The 25,318-nt window shown below is 50.5% G+C and overlaps 2 protein-coding genes across 2 annotated transcripts in view; both read left to right on the top strand.

The window, feature by feature from the left end:
* The window catches only part of TOP1MT (DNA topoisomerase I mitochondrial), a 21,276-nt gene extending 16,259 nt beyond the window's left edge, over nucleotides 1-5,017 (top strand). The window contains exons 9-13 of the mRNA XM_027668237.1: nucleotides 777-940; nucleotides 1,797-1,924; nucleotides 2,632-2,726; nucleotides 3,204-3,353; nucleotides 4,635-5,017. Of these exons, the coding sequence (XP_027524038.1) occupies nucleotides 777-940; nucleotides 1,797-1,924; nucleotides 2,632-2,726; nucleotides 3,204-3,353; nucleotides 4,635-4,737 (640 nt within the window). The 3' untranslated portion in view covers nucleotides 4,738-5,017. The remainder of the gene's footprint in view (nucleotides 1-776; nucleotides 941-1,796; nucleotides 1,925-2,631; nucleotides 2,727-3,203; nucleotides 3,354-4,634) is intronic.
* Nucleotides 5,018-16,887: 11,870 nt separating this feature from the next.
* Nucleotides 16,888-21,606, top strand: LOC113959308 (lymphocyte antigen 6E-like). The gene is made up of 3 exons (XM_027668235.1): nucleotides 16,888-16,939; nucleotides 20,208-20,327; nucleotides 21,449-21,606. The coding sequence occupies exons 1-3, from the start codon at nucleotides 16,888-16,890 to the stop codon at nucleotides 21,604-21,606; spliced, it is 330 nt and encodes a 109-aa protein (XP_027524036.1).
* The last annotated feature ends 3,712 nt before the right edge of the window (nucleotides 21,607-25,318 follow it).

Here is a 25,318-nt window from a genome sequence, read left to right as displayed (position 1 = left end):
GTCCCTGTGTGGCCCCAGGATGGGCTGTGGGTCCATGTGGAGCCCCAGGGTGGGCTGTGGGGTCCCTGGGCGACCCCAACACGTTGAACAGATCTGAGGTCATATATTGGGTGATATCACAGAATCACTGAGGTTGGAAAAGCCCTCCAAGATCATCCAGTCCAAGCATTAACCACACTCAGCACTAAACCCCGTCCCCACGGGCCAAGATGTGTCTTCTTAGACGTGGCCGGACAGAAATTGTTGACTTCCAGGGAGATTCTTTGTGGGTTTTGGTGGAATTTGTGCCAGTTTTGGGTAAATGGTGGCCTGACCTGACAAGTGGATCTACAAACTACAGAATTTCATGGTTTTAATTTGGTTTCTTAGGCGGGAGCTGGTCTGAAAAACAAGAGCTTTATTTTCCTGTCTTCTGCTTGTTCTATTCCTTCTCTTTCATTGAATCATGGAATGGTTTGGGTTGGAAGGGACCTTAAAGATCACCCAGTTCCAACCCCCCAACCATGAGCAGGGACACCTTCCACTATCCCAGGTTGCTCCAAGAACCATCCAAGCTGGCCTGGAACACTTCCAGGGCTGGAGCACGATACTGAATCCCAAACTAAGTCTTCTATTCGCTACAAATAACTGGATTTGGGGCAAGAAGGGGTCACAGCTTCTCTGGGCAACCTGTGCCAGGAGCTCCCCACCCTCCCAGGGCAGAATTTCTTCCCAATATCCCATCTAAACCTACTCTTTTCAGCTTGAAGACATTCCCCCTTGTCCTGTCACCCCAGTTCCTGCTGTGAGGTTTCCCCACCCTTTGTCCTGTCTCCTTTCCCCCAGACGACCTTCCTGAACAAACATCTCCAGCACCTGATGGACGGTTTGACGGCCAAGGTGTTCAGGACCTACAACGCCTCCATCACCCTGCAGGAGCAGCTCAAGGCCCTCACCAACCGTGAGTGATACCCTGGTTGGGCTCTCACCAGATGCTTCATGTGGTCAGTGGGCTCAGAAATGTCCACTGGGGTCCCCCTTCCTTGGCAGATGATGCACCACCTTGTAGGGTGGGACATAACTTATGGGACTGCAACACTTGTGGTACCCTAGAGGTACCCAGAACCCCCCCAAAAGGGTGTGAATCCAATGGGGGAGGGGGGGCTAAAGGGGCCCTGAACCTCCCCAAAAGGGGCTGCACTCCATGGCAACCCTAGACCCCTTGAAAAAGGGGCTGCACCCCTAGGGACCCTGTACCCCCCTCTTAAAAGGGACTGTCCCCCATGGACTAGGGGGGTGTGGAGGGGCTCTGGAACCCCCCAAAATGGGCTGCACCCCGCCGGGGGAGGGGGTCTGGAGAGGCCATATACCCCCCCCAAAAGGGGCTGCACCCCATAGGGACCCTGCACCCTATAGGGGTCTTGTACTCCCCCAGGGGGCTGCACCCCATAAGGGCCCCACACCCAATAGAGGCCCCACAACCCCTCAAGAGGCTGCACTCCATAGAGACCCTGCACCATATAGGGGTCCGGTGAGAAATGGTTAACTCAGGGATACTCTGACTAATTTAGAGCCAGGGTGGGACTGTTTGTCTCCCTCTTCCTTGTTTTGCTGGTTGGTTGCACCATTTTTGCCTCCTGGGGCATGTGAGTGATGAGTCTCGGCAGCAGAGATTGATGCTCGGTTGTCCTTCCCCAATTCCCACACCCCTTATCGCTCTCCCTGGAGAAAAGATGGGAAAGGCAAATGCCTTGCTGTTGTTCTGCCTTCCCTAAATCCCAGGAAAGAGCCTGAGTGACGCTTTCATTTATTCCCAGCTGAGGACAACGTTGCTGGGAAGCTCCTCTCCTACAACCGAGCCAACCGCGCCGTGGCCGTGCTGTGCAACCATCAGAGGTCCGTACCCAAAACCTTCGCCAAATCCATGGAAATCCTGCAGACCAAGGTGAGAGAGACCAAGCTGAGAGCCCTCAGGCCTGATTTCACCCTCTGAGTTTAATTTTTGGGAAGGGGGGGAGAAGGTGATGCCCGAAGATCAAGTCAATGAAGCTCATCAGGGAATGAAATGGGAATAGTGGAGCTTAATCAGTGCAGAGCCATCAGTGCCCAGGGTGGAGAGGGGTGGGGTAAGATCCAGGATCAAATGCAGGATGAAGCTCACTTGGCACAGAATTTGGGTGGGTTTTTATGGTTTTGGTCTATTTTCATCACTTGGTGTCTGCAAACCAAGCCCTTTGTGATGCCACAGCTCTGGCCCAGCTGGCTCAGGACCAGGGAAACTGGTTTTCCTGTCTGACTGCGGGAGAACCAGCTGGAAACTTCATGGATCTGCTCTGGAAATGCCTCAGATTACCACTTTTAATCGTCCTCAGCTTTTGCTCACACTCCCCTGAGGGACTGGGACTGTCACAAACCAGTTGGTCTCAGGCAGTGGCACAAGATGAACGGATTTAGGAGCTCCAAGTGTCTCTGGAATCTCTTGGCAAGATTCAGAGAAATGCTTGAGCCCAGCAGGTGCTGCAGGGGCAGGTTTTTGGGACTGGGGTAGGGCTGGTAAGAAATTAAGGAATGATGTGGGAAGGGGAAAAGGGAGGCAGCTGAAACCTCCAGGAAAGACAGGAGTGTGGTCTGACTTTCTTTTCATCTTCCCAGATCGATGCCAAGAAGAAACAGGTGGAGGAAGCCCAGCAAGAGCTGAAAAAAGCTGAAGATGAGTTGGAAGACCCAAAAGATGCCAAAGCAGAAGCGTGAGTGGCTCTTCTTTGGAATCCTGTCTTGCAGAGGGATTCTCTGCACGGAGAGCCCGTGGGTGGGGATGGTTTGGTCCAACACCCTCCTGGCAGTTCAGGAGAACAGGAATGCCCATGGTGCCTCTTGGCCCATGGAAGTCTGGAAGATGGTTTTAGATCACGTGGATGGTTCCTTCCACTAGACCAGGTTGCTCCAAGAACCATCCAACCTGGCCTGGAACACTTCCAGGGATGGGGCAGCCACGGCTTCTCTGGGTAACCCATCCCAAGGTTTTAAGGGTGATGGTCTCTGGATGTTGGATTTTGTGTCTGCCCATCTTTGGTGGTGGGAATGATATTATTTTATATTAAAAAAAAAGCATCTCACCAGGTCAGAGTCCTGGAGAACTAAGTCAAGATTCTTTTGATTGTTCCATTCTGGAATATTTCTAAGCTTAGGCCTTTCCTCTGTGTTTTTAATTCCTGTGCCCTCAGGAATGTGGAGAAGAAGAAGAAGCTGCTGAAGAGGCTGGAGGAGCAGCTGGCCAGGCTGAATGTCCAGGCCACAGATAAGGAGGAGAACAAGCAGATAGCTCTGGGCACTTCCAAGCTCAATTACCTGGATCCCAGGATTAGCATTGCTTGGTAAATCTTGGATGTGCAGTCATGGAATGGTTTGGGTTGGAAGGGACCTTAAAGCTCACCCGGTTCCAACCCCCTGCCATGGGCAGGGACACCTTCCACTAGCCCAGGTTGCTCCAAGCCCTGTCCAACCTGGCCTTGGACTCTTCCAGAAATGAGGCAGCCACAGTTTCTCTGGGAAATCCATTCCAGCCCCTCACCATCCTCCTAGCCAAGAATTCCTTCCCAATATCCCCTCTAAACCTACTCTCCTTCAGTTTGAAGCCATTCCCTCCTGTCCAATGCCTTGTTGCAGGAAAGGACTTCCACTAGCCCAGGTTGCTCCAAGCCCCATCCAACCTGGCCTTGGACACTTCCAGGGATGGGGAATGACAGTAAATCCCAAATTATGGCTTCCACTTGATACAAATAACTGGATTTAGGGCGAGAGGGGGTCACTTGGCAAGTCTTCAATGGTGAGTTATTTGCTTAAGGAACTTGGGTTGGAGATGCTGCACCTGGAGTGGGGAGGACTCTGAATCACAGAATCCCAGAATCACTGAGATTGGAAAAGACCTCCAAGATCATCCAATCCAACCTGTGACCCATCCCCACCTTGTCCCCCAGCCCAGGGCACTGAGTGCCACGTCCAGTCCTTTCTTGGACACCTCCAGGAATGGGGACTCCAAACATCCCTGGGCATCCCATTCCAATGCCTGATGACCTTTTCCATGAAGAAATTCCTCCTGCTGTCCAACTTGACCCTCCCCTGGTGCATCTTGAGGCCATTTCCTCTCGTCCTGTCCCTTGTTCCCTGGGAGCAGAGCCTGACCCCCCCAGCTCCCCCTTTCTCTCAGGGAGTTGCAGAGATCCAGAAGGTCCCCCCTGAGCCTCCTTTTCTCCAGGCTGAGCCCCCCCAGCTCCCTCAGCTGCTCCTCATTTATTCTCCAAACCCTTCCCCAGCTCCATTCCCTTCTCTGGACACGCTCCAGCCCCTCAATGTCTTCCTTGTCCTGAGGGGCCCAAAACCCACCCCAGGATTTGAGGTGTGGCCTCTCCAGTGCCCAGCACAGGGGGACGATCCCTGCCCTTCTCCTGCTGGTCACGTTATTTCTGATCCAACCCAGGTGCCATTGGGTTCTTGGCCACCTGGGCACACCTGGCTTGTGTCCACCAGCATCTCCAGGTCTCTGCCTCCCCCCAGCCTGGGAGTGCTCAGGGGTGGTCATTGGTCCTGGGGAGTGTTGGAACATCTCCCTGAGGTGGGAGGTAACAAACACACCCTGTGTCTTGTGCTCTTCCCAGGTGCAAGAAGTTCGGGGTGCCCATCGAGAAGATCTACAACAAGACCCAGAGGGAGAAGTTTGCCTGGGCCATCGCCATGGCCAACGAGGACTTTGAGTTCTGAGCCCTCTTCCACCTTCAATCCTTCATCTGGTGCTGCTGGAAAGCTTCTTTTATTTTTCCCTGCTGCTGCAGGAGGCTGAGGGGTTGTCCAGGAGAAGAATTTGATGCCTTTTTTGTAGACAGAAGAAAACCTCTGGTTTCTTTTCGAGTGGGTTTTGCTGATTGTGACCCTTGCCCTGAGTGACTTTGGGGGGGAGCTGATTCCTCCTCGGAGCTGCCAAGTGCTTGGGATTTTGTTTTTCTTTTTTTCCTTTGTGAAGAAGATTAAATGAGAGCCTTAACTGTGCTGATAAACAAGCTCTGGTTTAATCCTGTCTCCTTGATGTGGTTGGAGCCCTTTTTGAATTGGCTGGGTGGGAAATACGAGGCAGTGACAGCACCAGAACAGGTTTGAGCTGCTCTGTCAGACCTGGGCTTGGGTTGAGGGTGAAATGAGAGGGAGGGGAAAATCTCAGGGCTCTACATTTCGGGGGGTTTTGTGCCCTTTCACTTCCAGGAGAGGAGAAAATTGTGCAGTTGCAAGGATACAAAATGAAAAAAATGTGGGAGGGAGGAGAAGGATCCTGGATTAAAAAGCAGGTTCATGTTGCAGGGGGATAAAATTCACCTTGGCACAAGCCAGCTGTAGTTTAACCACCCTTAAGTGGGTGAATCTTGGTCTGGGAGAGAACATCTCACTTGGGAATGTGGGAGTTTTTTTATCCCAAATTCCTTCAGTTGGCTCTGTCTCAGTTTCTCTGGGGCACAAACTTAAACTGCCCAGGCACGGATTTAGGGAATGGGTCATTTCCTAGAAAACAGGCAGTAAGGAAAAATGATGCTGGGCTAGACTCTTGAGTGTGCTGGGGGGGGTGGTACCAACCTTCCTGGAGCTCTTCCTGTGTTGGGATGACATTCCAACAGCTGCAGGGACCGACAGCACTGACCGCTCGTGCTGCTTTTGACCTAATTAGCTGGTTTTAGACCTAAAAATAAAGTGATCCTAGCATGTCCCTGGCAACATTCCCACATCCCAGTGCCTCCCAGGTGTGAACAAGCTGTTGGATTAGCAGCAAAAGCCTTCTGGCACCTCAGGGCTGATGTTCAGGTCGCTCCAGTGCAAAGCTCCTGGTGCTTCCCATGTGTTCTTGTGTTTAAGCTGTTGCTGTTTTGGTTGGGAATTGGGGATTTTAAACACATTTCTTTAAAACTGGGAGTGGTTTTTTTTTTCTGGGAATCAGTGACTGGAGGGTTTTTGGAGCTCATCCAGGGTGTGGTTCTGCTGATGATGTTCCTTGAGCCCTGTGTTGGGGTTTGGAGCTCTGAGACAGGAGGAACCAGTTTGGTCCCGGTGGATGGGAGATGGTTTTCTGCCCACCTCGAGGTGCTTTCTGGCTTTCCAAAGAGGTTAAGCTGAATATTTGTCATTAAGTGAGATGGGAAGTTTTTATTCCATCCCAGATGGATGCTTAGAGAAGCTGTGGCTGCCCCATCCCTGGAATTGTTCAGGTTGGATGGGACTTGGAGCAGCCTGGGGCAGTGGAAGGTGTCCCTGCCTGTAACAGGGGGTTGGAACTGGCTGAGCTTTAAGGTTCCTTTCAATCCAAACCATTCTGTGATTCTCTAAAATAAGGACATAATTCCGGGTAAGTCCCCACAAAACCAGTGCTCCTGTGTCCCAGGAGCAGGAAAAAGAGGAGTGAGATGCAGTGGGATGAGCACTGGGGATGTCCCCACCCAACCAGTAGATTTATTAATGCTTTTTTTAGAATTTCCTACAGGAAAAAAGGTCTCTAGAACATCAAGTGAGAGAAGAGCTGCTCAGACCCCTGTGGAGCAGGATGGTGTCCTCACCATACACCCCTGAGAGTGGGATCCCTCTCCCAGCCCAACATTTTGGGGGTTATTTGTTGACTCCCAGTTTAACCCTGGGAAGCCATTCCTTGTGTTCTGTCCCTCCATCCCTTGTCCCAAGTCCCTCTCCAGCTCTTCTGGAGCTCCTTTAGGCCCTGGAAGGGACTCTCAGGTCTCCCTGGAACCTTCCCTTCTCCAGGCTGGACATTCCCAGCTCTCCCAGACTGGCTCCAGAGCAGAGGGGCTCCAGCCTTTGGAGCATCTCCGTGGTCTCCTCTGGACCTGCTCCAGCAGCTCCAGATCCTTGTGCTGACGATCCCAGAGCTGGATGCAGACCTCCAGCTCTGGTGCCCCGATATAAGGATGGTTTGAGGGTGTCCAAACAAAGTCTCTCCCCATGGAAGTTCTTTGAGCAGCTGGAGGCTCCAGAGCGGGTCCATCCCTGGTGCTTCTCCATAAGCATCCTGGAGCCACAGGAACATAAATCCCCGGGACAGAGCCGTGGACATCAGGAATCTTCCCACATGGTGCTCTCTCCTGGGAATGCTGTGGGGCCAACACATGATCCTCAGGGATGAAAACTGTGCCTCCTCTTTCCCGGAGCCACTTTCCATAGCCTGGCCTTGGAAACACCGTTCCCTTAGGGGCTGGTCTGAAGTGTGGAATTCTTTAGCTTGGAAAACACCTTTAAGTTCCTCCAATCCAACCGTTCCCCACCATGTTCCCCACCACACCAAGTCCCTGAGCGCCGCTTTTCGAAGTCTTTTAAATCCCTCCATTGGGAATTGAGGGGTTTTTTGAGGGATACCTGGTGGTTTTAGGTCTTGGCGAGCTCAGGTGGAGGCTCATCCCTACAGGATTCCAGCCTGGATTCCCAAGGGGCTGATTATTCCAGGGTCTTGTTATTCCCATGCTGGAATTGAGGGGTTTTTTGAGGGATACCAAGTGGTTTTAGGTCTTAGAACTTCATCAGTGAGCTCATCCCTGCCACATTCCAGCCTGGATTCTTGGAGGGCTGCACTCCTGTGAGTATCCCAGGCTCCTGCTATTCCCATGCTGGAATTGAGGTGTTTTTTGAGGGATTCCAGGTGGTTTTAGGTCTTGGCGAGCTCAGGTAGAGGCTCATCCCTACAGGATTCCAGCCTGGGTTCCCAGGGAGGCTGATTATTCCAGGTCGTTGCTCTTCCCATGCTGGAATTGAAGGTTCCTCAGGGGAAGGACAGTCCTGGGCTCTTTCATCTGCTCAGGGATAGGTTCTTCCCATGGAGGAGCTGCAGAGAGACAAGTTTTTGGCTGATTCATCCCAACTGGTGCCAAGAGAAGAGTGGGTGGGATGAAAACTCCTCCTGCTGGATCTGCTCCCTGGGGAAGGGGGGTTTGGAAAACAAAACAGTAGGATCTGGCAGACGCTGAGAGGTGGGAAAAGCCCCGTGAGGGTTTGAGGGAGAACAAGAGCAAGGCTTTCCAGAGGGTTCTTTCTCCTCTTCCCTTCTTCCTGGGAGGTCTGATGTCACAAAAAAATGAAAAAGATTAAAAAAAAAATAGGGAAAAATGGACCAGAGACTTCCAAGTGGGATGTTTTTTATCGGTCTGAGAGGAGAGGGATGAGAAAACATTTGAGTTGTCACTGCTGTGGTTCAGAGTCTGCCTCTGAACTGATGAATTTCCTTTCCCAACATGTTTTAGAGGCAGACAGGAGCGTGTCTGTGGTTTGGCATCGATAAAATATGTGTTTAAGGAGCTCCCTGCGTTTATTTTGTCCCTCAGCCAAGCTCAGCCCGACGTAAAACAAACCCAAATTGGAGAGACACCCCCCTGTGCCACGTGCCTGGAAGTGCAGCTCTGCCGGTGATCCCAGGGAAGCAAACAATTAACCCGGGAGAAATTGGATCCCTGGGATAAACTCGAGGACTGGCTAAGGAGGAGCAGGGGAAAGGCTTCCAAGGAAGGATCCAACTCCAGGATATCAGGTTTGTGCCCTGTGAAGGAGAACTGACACTTGCTGTGGGCTCAGGAAGGAGGTGGCTGCATATCCAGGGTTTCCCACCGGGAATGAGGGGATAACACACAGCCTGGCTCATCCTAAAGTTGCTTTTTTAGCCCTAGCAGGGATGTTTTTTTGTCCAGTCATTATTCAAATCAAAGACTTAGGAAGAGCTCAGCTGAGCTTGTCCCAGGCTCCAAGAATGGCTTTCCCAGGTCTTAATCCTAAGCCTCTGCAAGCTGGGACATGAGAAATCCCAATAAATTACTTAGTTAATATTCTTAATCCAGGTCTGGATTAAACTGCAATTATGATTGATTGGCTTGGCTCAGAAAGAAGCCTTTGGATATGTTGCTCTCCCAGCTGCACGAGGGATCATAAATTCCTTCTGCTGCCACGAGCCTGGAAAGAGAGGGATTGTGGAATCATGGAATGGTTTGGGTTGGAAGAGAGCTTAAAAAGTCATTGTTTTCCAACGCCCTGCCATGGGCAGGGACACCTTCCACTAGCCCAGGTTGCTCCAGCCTGGCCTTGGACACTTCCAGGGATGGGGCAGCCACAGCTTCTCTGGGAATTCTCTGGGAATTCCATCCCAGCCCCTCACCACCCTCCCAGCCAAAAATTCCTTCCCAATATCCCACCTAACCCTGCCCTCTGGCAGTGGGAAGCCATTCCCTCTGTCCTAGTGGTCTGTAGGTGTAAAAAATTCCTTTTCCATGTGATGTGAGCTCCCTGTGGAGCTTCCAGAAATTCCCAGGGATTGCCCTGTGCTGCAGGAGGCAGACAGCCGATTCCTTCCCAAAAAATGCTGTGATTCCAGCTGGGTGGTGGCACTCAGGGTGCCCCTCCCTTGCCAACAGGGCAGGAGATTTTTCTGCCAAGGTAGGAGAGACAAGGAAGTCTCTCATCCCACCCCAGAGGTCACTTGGAGCCGAATGAGCTCACAGGTTTGGGGTTTTTGTTTGGGTTTTAAAGCTGTTCTGTGTCATCTCTCCCACCTCTTTACCAAGCTTTAGGTGGACTCTTGAACCCCTCAGGCATGGAAGGAACTCAGGTGCCCTCAAGAAGAAAATCTGGCACTGAGGGGGGACATTTGAGGGTGGTGAGGGGACATTTGAGGGTTGTGAGGGGAGTTGAACGACCTCATGGGTTTGGGGTTTTTGTTTGGTTTTTAAAGCTGTTCTGTGTCATCACTTCCACCTATTTCCCAAGCTTTAGATGGACTCTTTAACCCCTCAAGGCTTGGTTTGCCCAAGTGGGCCGGAATGGGGTGGTAATTACCTCCAACAGCTTTAATTAGGGCTCCTGGTTCCCCCTGGTGCTGGAGGGGAGATTTGAAGGGGGTGAGGGGACATTTGAGGGTGTTGTGGGGAGATTTGAAGGGGACTGGGGGACATTTGAAGGAAGTGAGGGGACATTTGAAGGGAGTGAGGGGACATTTGAAGGGAGTGAGGGGACATTTGAGGATGGTGAGGGGACATTTGAAGGGGGTGAAGGGAGATGTGAGGGTGGTGAGGGGACATTTGAAGGAGCTGAGAGGACATTTGAAGGGAGTGAGGGGACATTTGAAGGGGGTGAGGGGACATTTGAGGGTGGGTGAGGGGATATTTGAGGGTGGGTGAGGGGATATTTGAGGGAGGTAAGGGGACATTTGAAGGGGTGAGGGGATATGAACTGGACTCAGAAGTTCTGGGCACTCTTCCTTGCCCAGGAACTTGTCAGAATCCCATTTTTTTTAATTGGCCTTCTCCTCCTTCTCTCGTGGGATCCTGTACTGGATCACACAGCCATGATTTAGTTCCATTTTCCTTTTATTTCCTTCTTCTTTATTATTTTTCTCTCTATTATCACCTTTCAAAGAACTTCCACAAGGGCTGTGCTGGGTCATCCTCGGAGTCCCTTCCTGTGTGCTGGGGGAAAAACAAAATAACAACACAAAAGTGACAAAACCAAGAGATTTAATTCCAAAAATAGAACAGGAAAGAGCTTGATCCAGTTTTTCCCTTTTGAGAGTCCAAGACAGGGTTGATTTTTATCCCATGGTGCTTTAATTGGATGTTGTCTGTGGGGTAATTCTTTTTGCCAAAATCCCACTTATAGCACAGGATCCAGCTTTGGGGATTCCCAGAATAAGAAGGATGTGGAGCTGCTGGAGCGAGTCCAGAGGAGGCCACAGAAACGCTCCAAGGGCTGGAGCTCCTCTGCTGTGGAGCCAGGCTGGGAGAGCTGGGAATGTCCAGCTTGGAGAAGGGAAGGATCCAGGGAGACCTGAGAGCTCCTTCCAGGGCCTAAAGGAGCTCCAGGAGAGCTGGAGAGGGATTTGGGACAAGGGATGGAGGGACAGGACACAGGGAATGGCTTCCCACTGCCAGAGGGTTAGATGGGATATTGGGAAGGAATTCTTGGCTGGGAGGGTGGTGAGAGGCTGGAATGGAATTCCCAGAGAAGCTGAGGCTGCCCCATCCCTGGAAGTGTCCAAGGCCAGGTTGGAGTAACCTGGGATAGCAGGACGTATCCCTGCCCATGGCATGGCGTTGGAACGAGATGGTGAGGGAAAGCTGAGAAGAAAAGGAGATAAATAAGTTTTTTTTCTCTGTGGAAAAGATGTGAGGAGCTCCATGGACAACCTTTGTGCTCTTCACAGAATCACAGAATGGTTTGGGTTGGAATTCCAACCCTCTGCCATGGGATATATTTAATTTCCAGCTCACTGGATAGATTTATATTTATGTAATATATGTTATATATAATTTATATCTATATATTGGATATATATATATATTTATATTGAATATATTTAATTTCCAGCTCACTGGATAGATTTATATCTACATTTACGTAATACATATTATATATAATTTATATTTATGTATTGGAGATATATATATTTATATTGGATAGATTTAATTTCCAGCTCACTGGATAGATTTATATTTATATATTTATATAATATATGTTATATATAATTTACATTTCTGTATTGGATATATATATATTTATATTAGATATATTTAATTTCCAGCTCACTGGATATATTGATAATTATAATTATATAATATATGCTATATATAATTTATACTTCTGTATTGGATATCTATACATATTTATTTATATTGGATATATAAACTTCCACAATCCCAGGATGCTCCAACCTGACCTTGGACACTTCTAGGGATGGAGCAGCCACAGCTTCTCTGGGATTTCTATTCCAGCACCTCACCACCCTCCTAGGGAAGAATTTCTTCCCAGTGTCTCATCCTAACATTCCCTCAGCATCCAGGTAAAATAATTCCAAGATATTTGTTATTTATTCTCTTTTTTTGTTTGTTTTTTATGGAGAGCTGACTCACAGCAGGGTTTGGAACAGATTGTTCATGGAAATACAAATTGAGGTGGATTTGTAGGAGGAGGATCCATTCCAGCCCTAGATCTGAATGTGTCCCTCAAGTGTTTCAACCAGGCAGAGATTCCTGAAGCATTATAGGGAAAAAAAAAGCCTGGAAAAATAATGCATTTGGATTTCTAGTGGTATTGTTCTAGTTTGGTCTTGATAAGATCATGGGGAAGGAATATTAGGGAACAAAACACCCCGGGACAGTTCCTGGCCGTGGAGTCAACTGGTGACTCTCCATGAAAGGATTTCTCTCCCTCAAAAATAAGAAGGATTAATCCAAAATCCCGATTGGAAAGCAGAGATGGGTTTTTCAGGGATAATCAGGTCAAAACAGTGTGAAGAATGAAACAGTGTGGACAGTTGTGGGACTGGGCATGGATTTTCCCGGTGTTATGGATATGGACATAACTGCCTCTGGGAGAGATCCTCATTCCAGCCCCAGGGCAGCTGGGAACGTGGTGACATCCTCTAGAGCTTCTCACCACTTGGATCCACCTATTAATGTGTAATTACAGGTATAATCCTTCAGGTGACTTCATTCAGACCCAGCTGGGATTTGGGCAATCCAGGAGTTCCAGAGACACCCTGAAATCAGGGAATCCTCCCACCCAGAGATCTGCGATGGCCCTGGGGCACCATTTCCGTGCTCTGCTTGAAAAGAGGAAGCCAAAGGGCAGGTTCTCAGGAGGGTTTCAACACCTTGGTGTGACCTAACCCATGCTTGGATCCTGACCTGGAGTGTCTCTTCCCCACAGGGGCACTCTGTGCTGGGTCAGGAACTGGCTGAGGGCCGGGCCCAGGGAGTGGTGGGAATGGAGCTGCATCCAGTTGGCAGCCGGTCACCAGTGGTGTCCCCCAGGGATCAGTGCTGGGCCCAGTTCTGTTTCATCTCTTTATTGATGATTTAGATGAGGGGATTGTGTGAACCATCAGCAAATTTGCAGATGACACTAAGCTGAGGGGGAGTGTCGATCAACTGGAAGGCAGGAGGGCTCTGCAGAGGGACCTGGACAGGCTGGATCCATGGGCTGATTCCAACGGGATGAGGTTCAACCAGGCCGAGAGCTGGGTCCTGCACTTTGGCCACAACAACCCCCGGCAGCTCCATGGGCTGGGACAGAGTGGCTGGAGAGCAGCCAGGCAGGAAGGGACCTGGGAGTTTGGATGGACAGGAAGCTGAACAGGAGCCAGAGTGTGCCCAGGTGGCCAAGAATGCCAATGGATCCTGGCCTGGCTCAGGAACAGTGTGGCCAACAGGTCCAAGGAAGTGATTCTTCCACTGGACTCAGCGCTGGTGAGGCCTCACCTCAAGTGCTGTGTCCAGTTCTGGGCCCCTCAGTTCAGGAAGGACATGGAGGTGCTGGAGCAGGTCCAGAGGAGAGCAACGAGGCTGGGGAAGGGACTGGAGCACAAGTCCTCTGAGGAGAGGCTGAGGGAGCTGGGGGGCTGAACCTGGAGAAGGGGAGGCTCAGGGGAGACCTCCTCACTCTTTGCAACTCCCTGACAGGAGGTTGTAGCCAGGTGGGGGTTGGTCTCTTTTCCCAGACAACTCTCAGCAAGACAAGAGGCCATGGTCTTAAGCTGTGCCAGGGGAGGTTTAGGTTAGATATTAGGAAGAATTTCTTTCCAGAGAGGGTGATCAGCCATTGGAATGGGCTGCCCAGGGAAGTGGTGGATTCTCCGTCTTTGGAGGTTTTTAGGATAAGACTGGATGTGGCATCAGTGCCATGGCCTAGTAACTGCAGAGGTGTTGGATCAAGGGTTGGACTTGATGATCTCGGAGGTCCCTTCCAACCCAGCTGAAGAAAAGGAAGAGATGTCAAAAGAAAAGGAAGAGATGCCAAAAGAAAAGGAAGAGATCCCATGAGACCCAGCTGTTCCTTCCTCTCCGGGAGATGTTTGTGCCACCAGTCCTTGAAATCGAGGGAACAAACCTTGTTAATCATAGAAAAGATTTAACTGCAAGGGACCTTTAGGATCATCCCGTTCCATCCCCTGCCATGGGCAGGAACACCTTCCATGCTCCCAGGTTGCTCCAAGCCCCATCCAAACCCTGCCATGGGCAGGAACACCTTCCATGCTCCCAGGTTGCTCCAAGCCCCATCCAACCCGGCCTTGGACATGTGCATAGATGAGGAGTCCACAACCACTCCTGAAGAGTAACACAATTATTTTTCCATTTTTCACATCAAAACCCAGTCAAATTTAGATCAAACCAGATCAAACCACCTGCTTTATCAGCACAGAGCTTTTCCAGGATGCTCCCACCGCTGCAGGACACAGAGCCTTGACTTCCCAGGCTGATTTCCAGACTCATCCCTGCAAGATGAATCACAGTGGTCAGCCCCTATTCCCTGGAACAGGTCCTGCTCTTGGGTCACTGCCGTGTGACGTCTGGGAGCACTGACACACCTGCCCTGGCATTCCCATTGGCATTCCCTCCCTATTCCCACTGGCATTCCGGCCCCGAACCTGGCAGCATTCCATCTCTTGGGCAAGTGCTGTGGCTTCTCCTCCCCACACCCACGTGTCTGGCCATTGGAGAGGAATGGTTGGAGCTCTTGGGGTTATCAGGGCTGACTTCACCATCCTGTTGATCCTGTTTGACGTCAGCAGAGCTGGTGGTTCAACATCAGGGGCAGAAACCTCAAAAATAGCTGTGAATCCACCCCAAAAAAGCTCAGTGCAATAACCCTACCACTTTTTTTTTTCCTCGAAAAACGAGCTGCTCTGGGGTTTGGGGTCTCCTTGAACTTCTTCTGGCCATGCCTTCACTGTAGTGGGCAGTGACTGGTTCCACCAGATGGTCTAAATACCTTGGATGAGCATCACCCCTCCTTGAGGGACTCTTGCTCATCTGATTTATCTCCTGCCAAGAAACTGATGTTAGCACCCAAATATTTAACCCTCAGCTCAACCCATCTAATCTTCCACATGTTTTTGGAGCCTCTCTCTCTTCTTCTGCTTCTCCATCTTCTAAATCCCAGACTGGGAGTTGCAATGATTGGTCCCACCAGATGTTCCAAATGTCTTGGATGAGCATCACCCCTCCTTGAGGGACTCTTGCTCCTCTGATTTACCTCCTACCAAGAAACTAATGTTGCCCCCAATTATTAAACCCTCACCTTGTCCATCTAATCTTTCTTCCACCTGTTTTTCTCCTTGAAATGGAATCTGCTCTGGGGTTTGGAGTCTCCTTGAACCTCCTCTGGCCATGCCTTCAGTGTGATGGGCAATGACTGATCCCATAGATGTTCTAAATGCCTTGGATGAGAATCACCCCTCCTTCAGGAGCTCTTGCTCATCTGATTTATCTCCTGCCAAGAAACTGATGTTGGCGCCCAAATATTTAACCCTCAGCTCAACCCATCTAATCTTCCACATGTTTTTGGAGCCTCTCCCTTTTCTCCTTCTGCTTCTCCATCTTCTAAATCCCAGGCTGGGACTCGCAATGATTGGTCCAAATGTCTTGGATGAGCATCACCCCTCCTTGAGGGGCTCTTGCTCATGTGATTTATCTCCTACCAAGAAACCAATGTTGGTCCCAATCATTAAATCCTCACCTTGTCCATCTGATCTTTATTCCACATATTTTTCTCCTTGAAGAGGAATCTGCTCTGGGTTTGGTGTCTCCTTGAACTTCCTCTGGGCATGCCTTCACTGTGATGGGCAATGATTGATCCCACAGATGTTCTAAATACCTTGGATGAGCTCCTTGAGGAGCTCTTGCTCATCTGATTTACCTCCTGACAAGAGACTAATGTTGCCCTCAATCATTAAACCCTCACCTCATACATCTAATCTTTCTTCCACCTGTTTTTGGAGCCTCTGCCTCCTTCTGCTTCTCCATCTTCTAAATGCCAGGCTGGGAGTTGCAGTGGGTCTCTGTTCCCTTTCCTTGCACGGTGGAGGAGGAAAGGGATGAGCAGACACCTGATTGCACAAGTGGCTTCTCTCCAAGGGGCTCCTCCTGCTTCACCCTCCCTGCTCCTTGGTGGCTTGATGAGTTGGTGATTCACGGAGATGAATCTGATATCCAGCACTAAACCTCCTGAGAACTCTTTCCTTGGGAGCAGAAGTGGGACAGGCAGGTAAAGGGAAGCCCTGGAAGGGGTGAAGTTCTCAGCTCCAGCTCCACCTAAACCATAATCCCGCAGAGAAATCCTCAAGGCTGAGAACATCATGTCTGGCTGGGATCTGGCAAGGCTTGGAATTGTATGCTCCATGTAAAGAAGGGGCACAAAGATATTTTGAACCCTTGCTGGAGGTGTTCAAGGCCAGGTTGGGCAGGGATTTGAGGTGGTCTGATAGAAGGTGTCCTTTCCCATGGCAGAGGGGTGAAACAAGATGGTCTTCAAAGTCTCTTCCAACCCATCCCGTGATTCTATGATTTAGGGCTTTGTAGGTAACCAGCAGCTTTTAGAGGCAAAGAAAATATTGTGAGATATTTCTTGTTTAGATTGTCACTATGAATGGGTGACAATCTCAAATGAGCTTAACCTGACCATAGATATTGAGACTTCTCCAGGTCTAAACCCTGGAAATGCCCTTGGCATTAATCCACTGGGACAAAGCCCTTAATTTATGCCCTTTTCCTTTGAGTGTTTGCCTTCACTGAACTCTCCAACCACAGATCAGATGGAGCCGAGCAGAACAAAACCCCCACTCAGTGCACCAGCAGCACTTCCAGCCTGACCAAGGGTAAATTAAAGCATTAAATCCAACAAATGGGGCGAATTCCCGTGGGGCTTTCACTCCTCTCAGCCTGGTGGTGAGAAAACAACCCACGTGCATTCCTGGCCTCTCACCCAGCTCGTGATCCCTGCCCACTGTTTCCAAATCGTTGTCTTCATCATCAGCCAGCTCAAAGGCAGGGAAGATATATATCCTGTCCCCAGGTGAGGGTGTTTTTCCTGGGCTGTGGAGTCGACTGGGAGAAGATGAAGGGCTCTCTCCTTGCGGTGCTGGCTTTGATCCTCTGCGCGGCTCCAGGTGAGGCGACACCCTTGGCTCCCGGATAAAATATCCTGGAGTGGTTTAGAGGCAGGGACATTCCTATTCATGGGAGAGGTTCAGCCTCAGCTCTTGTGTTGCAGCAGCTGAAGGACATGGGGCTCCTCTAAGGACACTAAGCTGGGGGGGAGTGTCGATCAGCTGGAAGGCAGGAGGGCTCTGCAGGGAGACCTGGACAGGCTGGATCCATGGGCTGATTCCAACGGGATGAAGTTCAACCAGGCCAAGAGCTGGGTCCTGCACTTTGGCCACAACAACCCCCGGCAGCTCCACGGGCTGGGGACAGAGTGGCTGGAGAGCAGCCAGGCAGGAAGGGACCTGGGAGTTTGGATGGACAGGAGACTGAACAGGAGCCAGAGTGTGCCCAGGTGGCCAAGAAGGCAAATGGATCTTGGCCTGGATCAGGAAGAGTGTGACCAACAGGTCCAAGGAAGTGATTCTTCCCCTGGACTCAGCACTGGTGAGGCCTCACCTCGAGTGCTGTGTCCAGTTCTGTGCCCCTCAGTTCAGGAAGGACATGGAGGGGCTGGAGCAGGTCCAGAGGAGAGCAACGAGGCTGGGGAAGGGCCTCAAGCAGAAGTCCTATGAGGAGAGGCTGAGGGAGCTGGGGGGGCTCAGCCTGGAGAAGAGGAGGCTCAGGGGAGACCTCCTCACTCTCTGCAACTCCCTGAAAGGAGTTTGTAGCCAGGTTGGGGTTGGTCTCTTTTCCCAGGCAACTCTCAGCAAGACAAGAGGCCATGGTCTTAAGCTGTGCCAGGGGAGGTTTAGGCTGGATATTAGAAAGAATTTCTTTCCAGAGAGGATAATCAGCCATTGGAATGGGCTGTTCAGGGAAGTAGTGGATTCTCCATTCCTGGAGGTTTTTAAGATGAGACTGGATGTGGCATCAGTGCCATGGGCTGGGAACCACGGCAGGGTTGGATCAAGGGTTGGACTTGATGATCTCAGAGGTCCCTTCCAACCCAGCTGATTCTATGTTTCTCTGATTCTCTGATTCTATGATTCTTTGGGTTTTATTATCTGTCATCTCGGGCTGAACGTGCGGATTTTCCGCTGGGAAATATCCCCATGAAGGCTGGGATTTTTATGGAAACAATTAGAAAAAAGGCTGTTGCCACTGCTCTGCCTTTAAGAGACTTTGCAGGGAGTTTGTCTGTTGAGGTGGTGCAAGACTGTAATAGTTTCTAAATCTTGATGAAGACGACATGGTGCAACAAGCAACTCTGAACAGCTGGTCCCCACTCCGGAAGCAGCAGCTGGATAGGGCCACACCTACAACATCTGACCTTGTGCAGCTCTTCCTACCCATCTTGGAGACCTGGGGAGCTCCCTGATTTCAGAGAGTTTTGGGAAAAAGTTGGGGAGTTAAGGAGAAGTCATGGGCTCAATGGGTTAAGAAGCCTTCTGGTGGGATTTTTGGGTTCTGCATCTTATTTGTGCTGTAGATGATTCATTTGATTTCACAGTGTGGTGGTAAATTAAATCAAAGCCCTTTTAAGGAATGGGATCTTATGTCCTCTCTAGACCAGACTATCCAGCAACCAGAGAGAATTAAATCTTATCCTCACTTTGTAAAGAGGGACGGGGCTTGCCAGCGCTTGGAATTCTGCCATGTTGTCTGGTGCAGAGAAAGAATTCCTTGGAATAGTTATTTCTGTCTCATTGTGGCCTAAGAATACCTTTCTGCTATTTAGCTTTGTTCACTCACCAGAATAGAGGTTCTGACAGATTTCCAAGCGTTAACAAGGCCTGGGAGACAGAGAGTTTGTCCTCAGTGCCAAAATGAAGGCTGGCCTAATCCATGCTGGATAATCCAGGCAGGAAAAATGAAGTGTTACATTGCACGTGTTTAAGGGCTGAGTTCTCACAGCAAAGAGTTAAAAGCCCTTCTCCTCACCTTCTTTTTTCCTTAATCCAGATACTGGATGTATTTTTGAGGGCATTGATATCTCACCCAAGGACAAGGGCATGGGAGCCTGACTTCTTTAGGCTGTGGAGGTCCCAATTAATTCTCTTCATCTGCCTTAGGCTTTCTGCCTAATTAGGCTGCAGCTTAATAGTCTCCAGAACTAGAAAGGGTGACCCCAGGCCCTGGGACACCATTGTAGATCCTCCAGCAGTTCCTGCCCTTCCCTGCTCCAGGCATCACATCAAACCCAGTGCCCTCGGCCCATCAAACTGAAGGAGGGAAATTTAGTTAAGATACTGGGAAGGAATTCTTCCCTGGCAGGGCGGGGAGGCCCTGGCACAGATTGCCCAGGGAAGCTGTGGCTGCCCCATTCCTGGAAGTGTCCAAGGCCAGGTTGGACAGGGCTTGGAGCAACCTGGGCTAGTGGAAAGTGTCCCTTCCCATGGCAGGTTGGAACTGGATGAGCTTTCAGGTCCCTTCCAACCCAAACCATGCCATGATTCTATGATTGTTGTGTTATTTTGAGCCCCCTGGCCCTTTGTGTTGTTATTTGGAGTGCAGGGTAGGACTTGGTGGGTGTGTGCTCAGATGTGTGTCCCTGATCCATGTGTTAGTGCAAATATCCCAGTGTGGGGATGGAAGAGTGGGTTGGGTCTTTGAGCTCCATCCCTCCCATCAGACCTGCACCTCATGCATTTGAGACTCAATGAAAAGAAGGTGATAATTTTTGCTGCCAGGGCTGGTGGCATTTCACAGAATCCCAAAATCCTTCAGGTTGGAAAAGACCTCCAAGGTCATCAAGTCCAACCTGTGCCCCATCCCCACCTTGTCCCCCAGACCAGGGCACTGAGTGCCACGTCCAGGCCTTCCTTGGACACCTCCAGGGATGGAGACTCCAAACCTCCCTGGGCAGCCCATTCCAGTGTCTGACAACCCTTTCCATGAAGAAATTCCTCCTGATGCCCAAACTGAACCTCCCCTGGTGCAGCTTGAGGCTGTTTCCTCTTCTGTCCCTTGTTCCCTGGGAGCAGAGCCCAACCACCCCCACTCCCCTCTCCTGTCAGGGAGTTGCAGAGAGCAAAAAGGTCCCCCTGAACCTCCTTTGCTCCAGGATGAGCCCCTCCAGCTCCCTCAGCTGCTCCAGCCCCTTCCCCAGCTCCGTTCCCTTCCCTGGACATCCTCTAGCCCCTCAATGTCTTTCTTGTCCTGAGGGGCCTAAAACTGATCCCAGGATTTGAGGTGTGGCTTCACCAGTGTCAAATACAGAAGGACAACCCCTTCCCTGATTTTCTGATGATTTTTTCCTCCATCTTCCGTGTTTTGTGTCCCGTCCTGCAGCCAGTGCCCTGTATTGCTACACCTGCAACTGGGAACAAAGCAACTGGAGCTGCCTGAAGGCTGAGAAGTGCTCAGAGAAGGACGAGTACTGTGTGACCAACGTGGCCTCTGTAGGGATTGGTAGGTGCCGGTTGTGTGTCCCCTCCTGGGGACTCGGGAATGGGATGTGGGGTTTGGGCTGGATTTGTCATGGTTGCCCTGTGGTGATGGACGGGCTGAGGAGTCACTGGGAGGTGGAGTCCTTGGTGGCCCAGCCTGGCAGTGCTGAAGGTTTGAAATGCTCCTCCCCATCACACTGAGATTGTCCTTTGTTTCATTCCTGCATGGAAAGGCAGGGAGACAGTGGGAGAAGGGGAAGGATCCTCCAGAGAAAGAATAAGTAAATTTGAACCTTGGTTAGACAAGGAGATGGAAAGAAACGAGTAGTTGGGGTGGATGAGAAGGTCTAGAGAGATGGAGAATCAGGGAATTGTTAAGGCTGGAAAAGACCTCTAAGGTCATCAAGTCCAACCATCAGTGCACCATCACCATGTTCACCACTAAACCGTGTCCTCAAATGTCAAATCCACACATTTTTTGAACACTTTCAGGGATGGTGAGTCCACCACTGCCCTGGGCACTGTCCCTTGTTTCCTGGGAGCAGAGCCCAACCATCCCCACTCCCCTCTCCTGTCAGGGAGTTGGAGAGAGCAAAAAGGTCCCCCCTGAGCCTCCTTTTCTCCAGGATGAGCCTCCCCAGCTCCCTCAGCTGCTCCAGCTCCTTCCCCAGCTCCGTTCCCTTCTCTGGACACTCTCCAGCCCCTCAATGTCATCCTTGTCCTGAGGGGCCCAAAACTGATCCCAGGATTTGAGGTGTGGCCTCACCAGTGCCAAGAGAGGGGAAGGATCCCTTCCCTGGTCCTGCAGGTCACACTATTTCTGACACAAGTCAGATACAGAGGAGAACAGAATTATTTCCTTCAAGCAGAGAAGCCTGGGAATATGTTTCCAATCCAGGGCTGAATCCACGGATCCCACCCTTACACCTTGGACATGAGGGTTCACACTGGGAAGTGCCCAGCAAAGACACTGAATGCCTTATGTGGGGGGTTACCAACAATTGTTGGGCTGTGGTGGGACTGGGGTGGGTCTCATGGGTGGACAGTGGGACCCATTAATCCATCTCCCTCCCGTGACGCTGGAGGAGAACTCCCCAAACTCTCGTTGCTGACCCCACTCTCTCCCTCCCTCCCTTGGCCAAGGCTTTTTGTCTCTGTGGAAGAGGATCACCAAGAAGTGCTCTGAGACCTGCCCACACCACAACTTCAGCCTGGGCCTGGCTTCCTACACCTCCTACTGCTGCCAAACCTTCCTGTGCAACCTGAGTGCGTGCCCAGGGCCCAGGCTGGCCCGGCAGTGAGGTGCCAGGGAGCCCCATCCCGGTGTCCTTCTTCACCTGCTCCATGCTGAGGGAAGAAAAGGGGCTTCTGAAGGCCTGAAGAGCATGGCCAGATTCCCCCAGAAGGGCATGGCCATGGAACATGCTGTGGAATAGATAAAATATTATGGTCAGCACCTCCTGCCCTGTGTTGCCTCCCGACCTGTGGCTTCTCACTCGCTTCTCACACCCCAGCTCTGTCACCTCAGCAGCTTCCTGGGGGAGTGGCCCTGCTCTGTCCTGCTGCCTGGGGGAGGGAGGTGCTGCTTCTGCATCTCCTGCACCTCTAGAGGGGTTTCTGCTGCAGTTTTGTCTTATTTTGGGTGCAGTTGGAGCCACGGAGTGACAGCTTCCAGGCTGAGGGAGGAGAGTGGGCAAAAATAACAACCAGCTCAGAGGGGAAACTGTGCAAACTCGTGGGTTGGTTGCCAGGGAAGGGGAAAAGCTTCCTGGGAGAAAGACCCTGAGCCTGTGATGGGTGACGGTCACAGCTCCCCCCTTGCACCTCTCACCTTGCTCTGTCCATCTTCTCCCTCCCCAGCTCGGGGACAGTGACACCCCCAGAGCCCCAGCAACAGGCAGACACATCACCCACACCCCTCCTCTTCCTCTTGGCTCTGCCTCAGGTGCCACATTTCTTCTCCAAATGACACTTCTCTGCACATTTGCACAAACATCTGCTTGGCTTTGGCCCCACCTCCACTTCCAGCATCCCTGGGAATCCCTTTTTCCATGCTGCCCTTCTGTTGCTGGAGCCGAGTGACCTCACCCTGGGCCAGCACTGCCCTGGCTTTCCCCCTTGGAACTGTGTCTTCCAGAAACCCCTTCATTTATCTTTCCCTCCAACATCCCCCCGAAATCGACTGCAGAGTAATCACAGAACCGTGGAATGTCCTGAGTTGGAAGGCAACCACGAGGATCATCCAAATCCAACCCCAAGAATCCCCCACCATGTGCCTGAGAGCTTTTTCCAAGCACTCCTGGAACTCTGGCAGGCTTGGGGCTGTGACCACTTCCCTGAGGAGGTTGTTCCAGCGCCCAACCACCCTCTGGATGAAGAACATTTTCCTAAAATCGAGCCTAACCTTCCCCTGAAACAGCTCCAACCATTCCCTCTGGTCCTGTCGCTGCTCTGAGAGAGCAGAGATCGGAGCTGCTCCTTCGCTTTCCCCTCGTGAAAACTATTTGGGTCGAGCTGCTGAGGAACATTCCAGAGGTTTTGCAAGGAAAAAAAAAAAGAGATTTCACAGCAGCCAAATATTTCATGCAGATGTTTCCAGAGCCTGCAGAGAAATGAGGGTAAAAAAAAGCCGAAAAAACGAATGACAACGAGAGTAGAGATTTGTTTGATTGCTGGAGCATCTCTCTTTTCCCCCAGGCAGCATTTTTTTTGGGAGGGGGGGCAGAATTTTGCTCTGGAAAGTGCTTTAACTCCGTTCAGCTCGAGCTCCCGAGTGCACAAACCGTTTGTGAGCCAAGGGGTGACGTTCTGTGTTGTGTTTGGAAACCAACCCTCGGTAAACAAGGGGGACAAAAGGGGCTTTGAGCCGAGCTGAGCGGGGCCGCCTCGGGCTGCTGGAGCTTTTCTTCTCAAGTGCTGCAGAACAGGAACCCTCAGAGATGTGTCTCTCTCTCTAATTAATCCACTTCTCTCCAGCCCACCTGGATGCTGCCCAGGGAAAGGCACTTCCATCCCTCCAGAGCTGGAGTGGAGAAAAATAATTTTCAACCTGGATTTCTTGGTTTTAATTGTCAAGTGATTTATAAGCTGGATTTCTTGAAGCTGGATCCCTCTGTGTTAGGGGTAAATTAAACCCCCGTCAAGCCCCTATTTAGGGGTTAATTAAACCCCTAATGAGCCTCTATTTAAGGGTTAATTAAACCCCTGTCGAGCCCCTATTAAGAATTAATTTAAAACATGATCTCGACCCTTTGTCCCAGTTGCTTTTAAAGCCGGGTCTGGGTGTTGTATTTTCCCCTCTCTGCTGCAGAAATGAGATAAAATCAAAATTTTTTTATTTAAAAAAAACCCAAAAAACACCAAAAAACAAAACAAAAAAGTCCAGAGAAGAGCAACAAGGCTGGTGAAGGGACTGGAGCAAAAGTCCTGTGAGGAGAGGCAATTCACCCCCTTCTACCCCTTTTTTAGATCCCCATCTCTCCCATATCTTCTTTAGGAATCCACATTTCTTACCCTGAATCAACCCAAGCCCCCTCCCTCCACCCAAAGCTCTAATTTACCCATCATACCCATGTTTTCTCATAAAAAGAAGAAGAAAAACAACGACAAAATAATAATAAAAAAGGGACTTGTGTGGTTTTCCTCCTGTGGGCCAGAAATATTCAGCTCTCTGAAAGCACCGAGGAATCCCAGTTGGACAGACTCTAATAATTAATATTTCATTGGGTTGGATTTACAAGTCCTGCAGTAGCAGAGCTCCCTCCACCCCCACCCCCAGCCTGCAGGAAAACACAAAAGGATATTTTTTTGCTGCTTTAAAGCTAAAACTGGCTGGGTTTCGGTTTTTTGTGGTTTTTTTTTTTTTTTTTTTTGGCTTGATTTGCTGTTCCTTTGCAGCGAAAAACCCCCTTTTTTATATCCCCTGGCTGATATGAGGGGAAATAAATTGTCCTGGGCAGGGCTCAGAAGCAAAGGGGTATTTTTTTAGGGTGACAGGCCAAGGGGGAATGGCTTTAAACTAAAAAAGAGGAGGTTTATATGAAATATTAGGAAGAAAATCTTTAATTTAAGGGTGGGGAGGCCCTGGCACAGCATGCCCAGAGAAGCTGTGGCTGCCCCATCCCTGGAAGTGTCCAAGGCCAGGTTGGACGGGGCTTGGAGCAACCTGGGCTAGTGGGAGGTGTCCCTGCCCATGGCAGGGACATGGAACTGGATCATCTTGAAGGTTCCTTCCAACCCAAACCATTCCATGATTCCATGATTCCCTTGCCCAAAGGGCACTGCAGCTCAAGCCCATGGAAATCTGCCCTTCTGCCATTCCATAAAATTCCAGGATTCCCTTGCCCAAAGGGCACTGCAGCTCAAGCACATGGAAATCTGCCCTTCTCCCGTGGTCCAAACCTGTCCTGGTGGCAATGAAGCATCTAAGATGTCCCAGGAGGAAGAAGAGGAGGGTGTGATTCCAAACCACTAATTTTGATCAGGAATTGGGGCTGGTTTTGATCTCAGAGACATTCCAGGGATTAAATCCCGCTGAGCCTTTCCCCTTGGCTGTGTCACTCCGGGCAGAATCCACCCCTTTGGGCTGCAAAGTTGCAGCAAAAAGAGGTTGGAAAAGAACTTGTTCTTGTTGCTCCAGACTCCTCTGACCCTTGCAAAAACGTGATGGAGATGGTGGGAGAGAGGTGAAGGACAAAGAATCCATGGAGAACTTGGCACAGGGAATTCAGGGAGGGAATTCCCAACTATCTGGACATGCAGAGAGAGGGAAGAGCCAGCTGTTGTCCTCCAAGGCCTGGAAAAAGGTCCTTGGAGAAAGAAGTGCCCGAGGTTGGAGCTTGGAAGAGGCAGCATAAAGCGGACATGGAGTCCTTCCAGTGGCAGGAACACGTGGGATCAGGATGAGGCAACAAACAATTCCAAAGGGAATCATAAATGCCTGGTTGGAGAAAATAACCAGCAGTTTAAATGCCTGGAAAAAGGTCCTTGGAGAAAGAAGTGCCTGAGGTTGGA

Source organism: Corapipo altera, unplaced genomic scaffold, assembly GCF_003945725.1.
Source record: "Corapipo altera isolate COAL_440 unplaced genomic scaffold, ASM394572v1 206, whole genome shotgun sequence".
Lineage (NCBI taxonomy): Eukaryota > Metazoa > Chordata > Aves > Passeriformes > Pipridae > Corapipo > Corapipo altera.
Note: the sequence above shows the minus strand (reverse complement) of the source record. Positions and strands in the feature narration are given on the sequence as shown.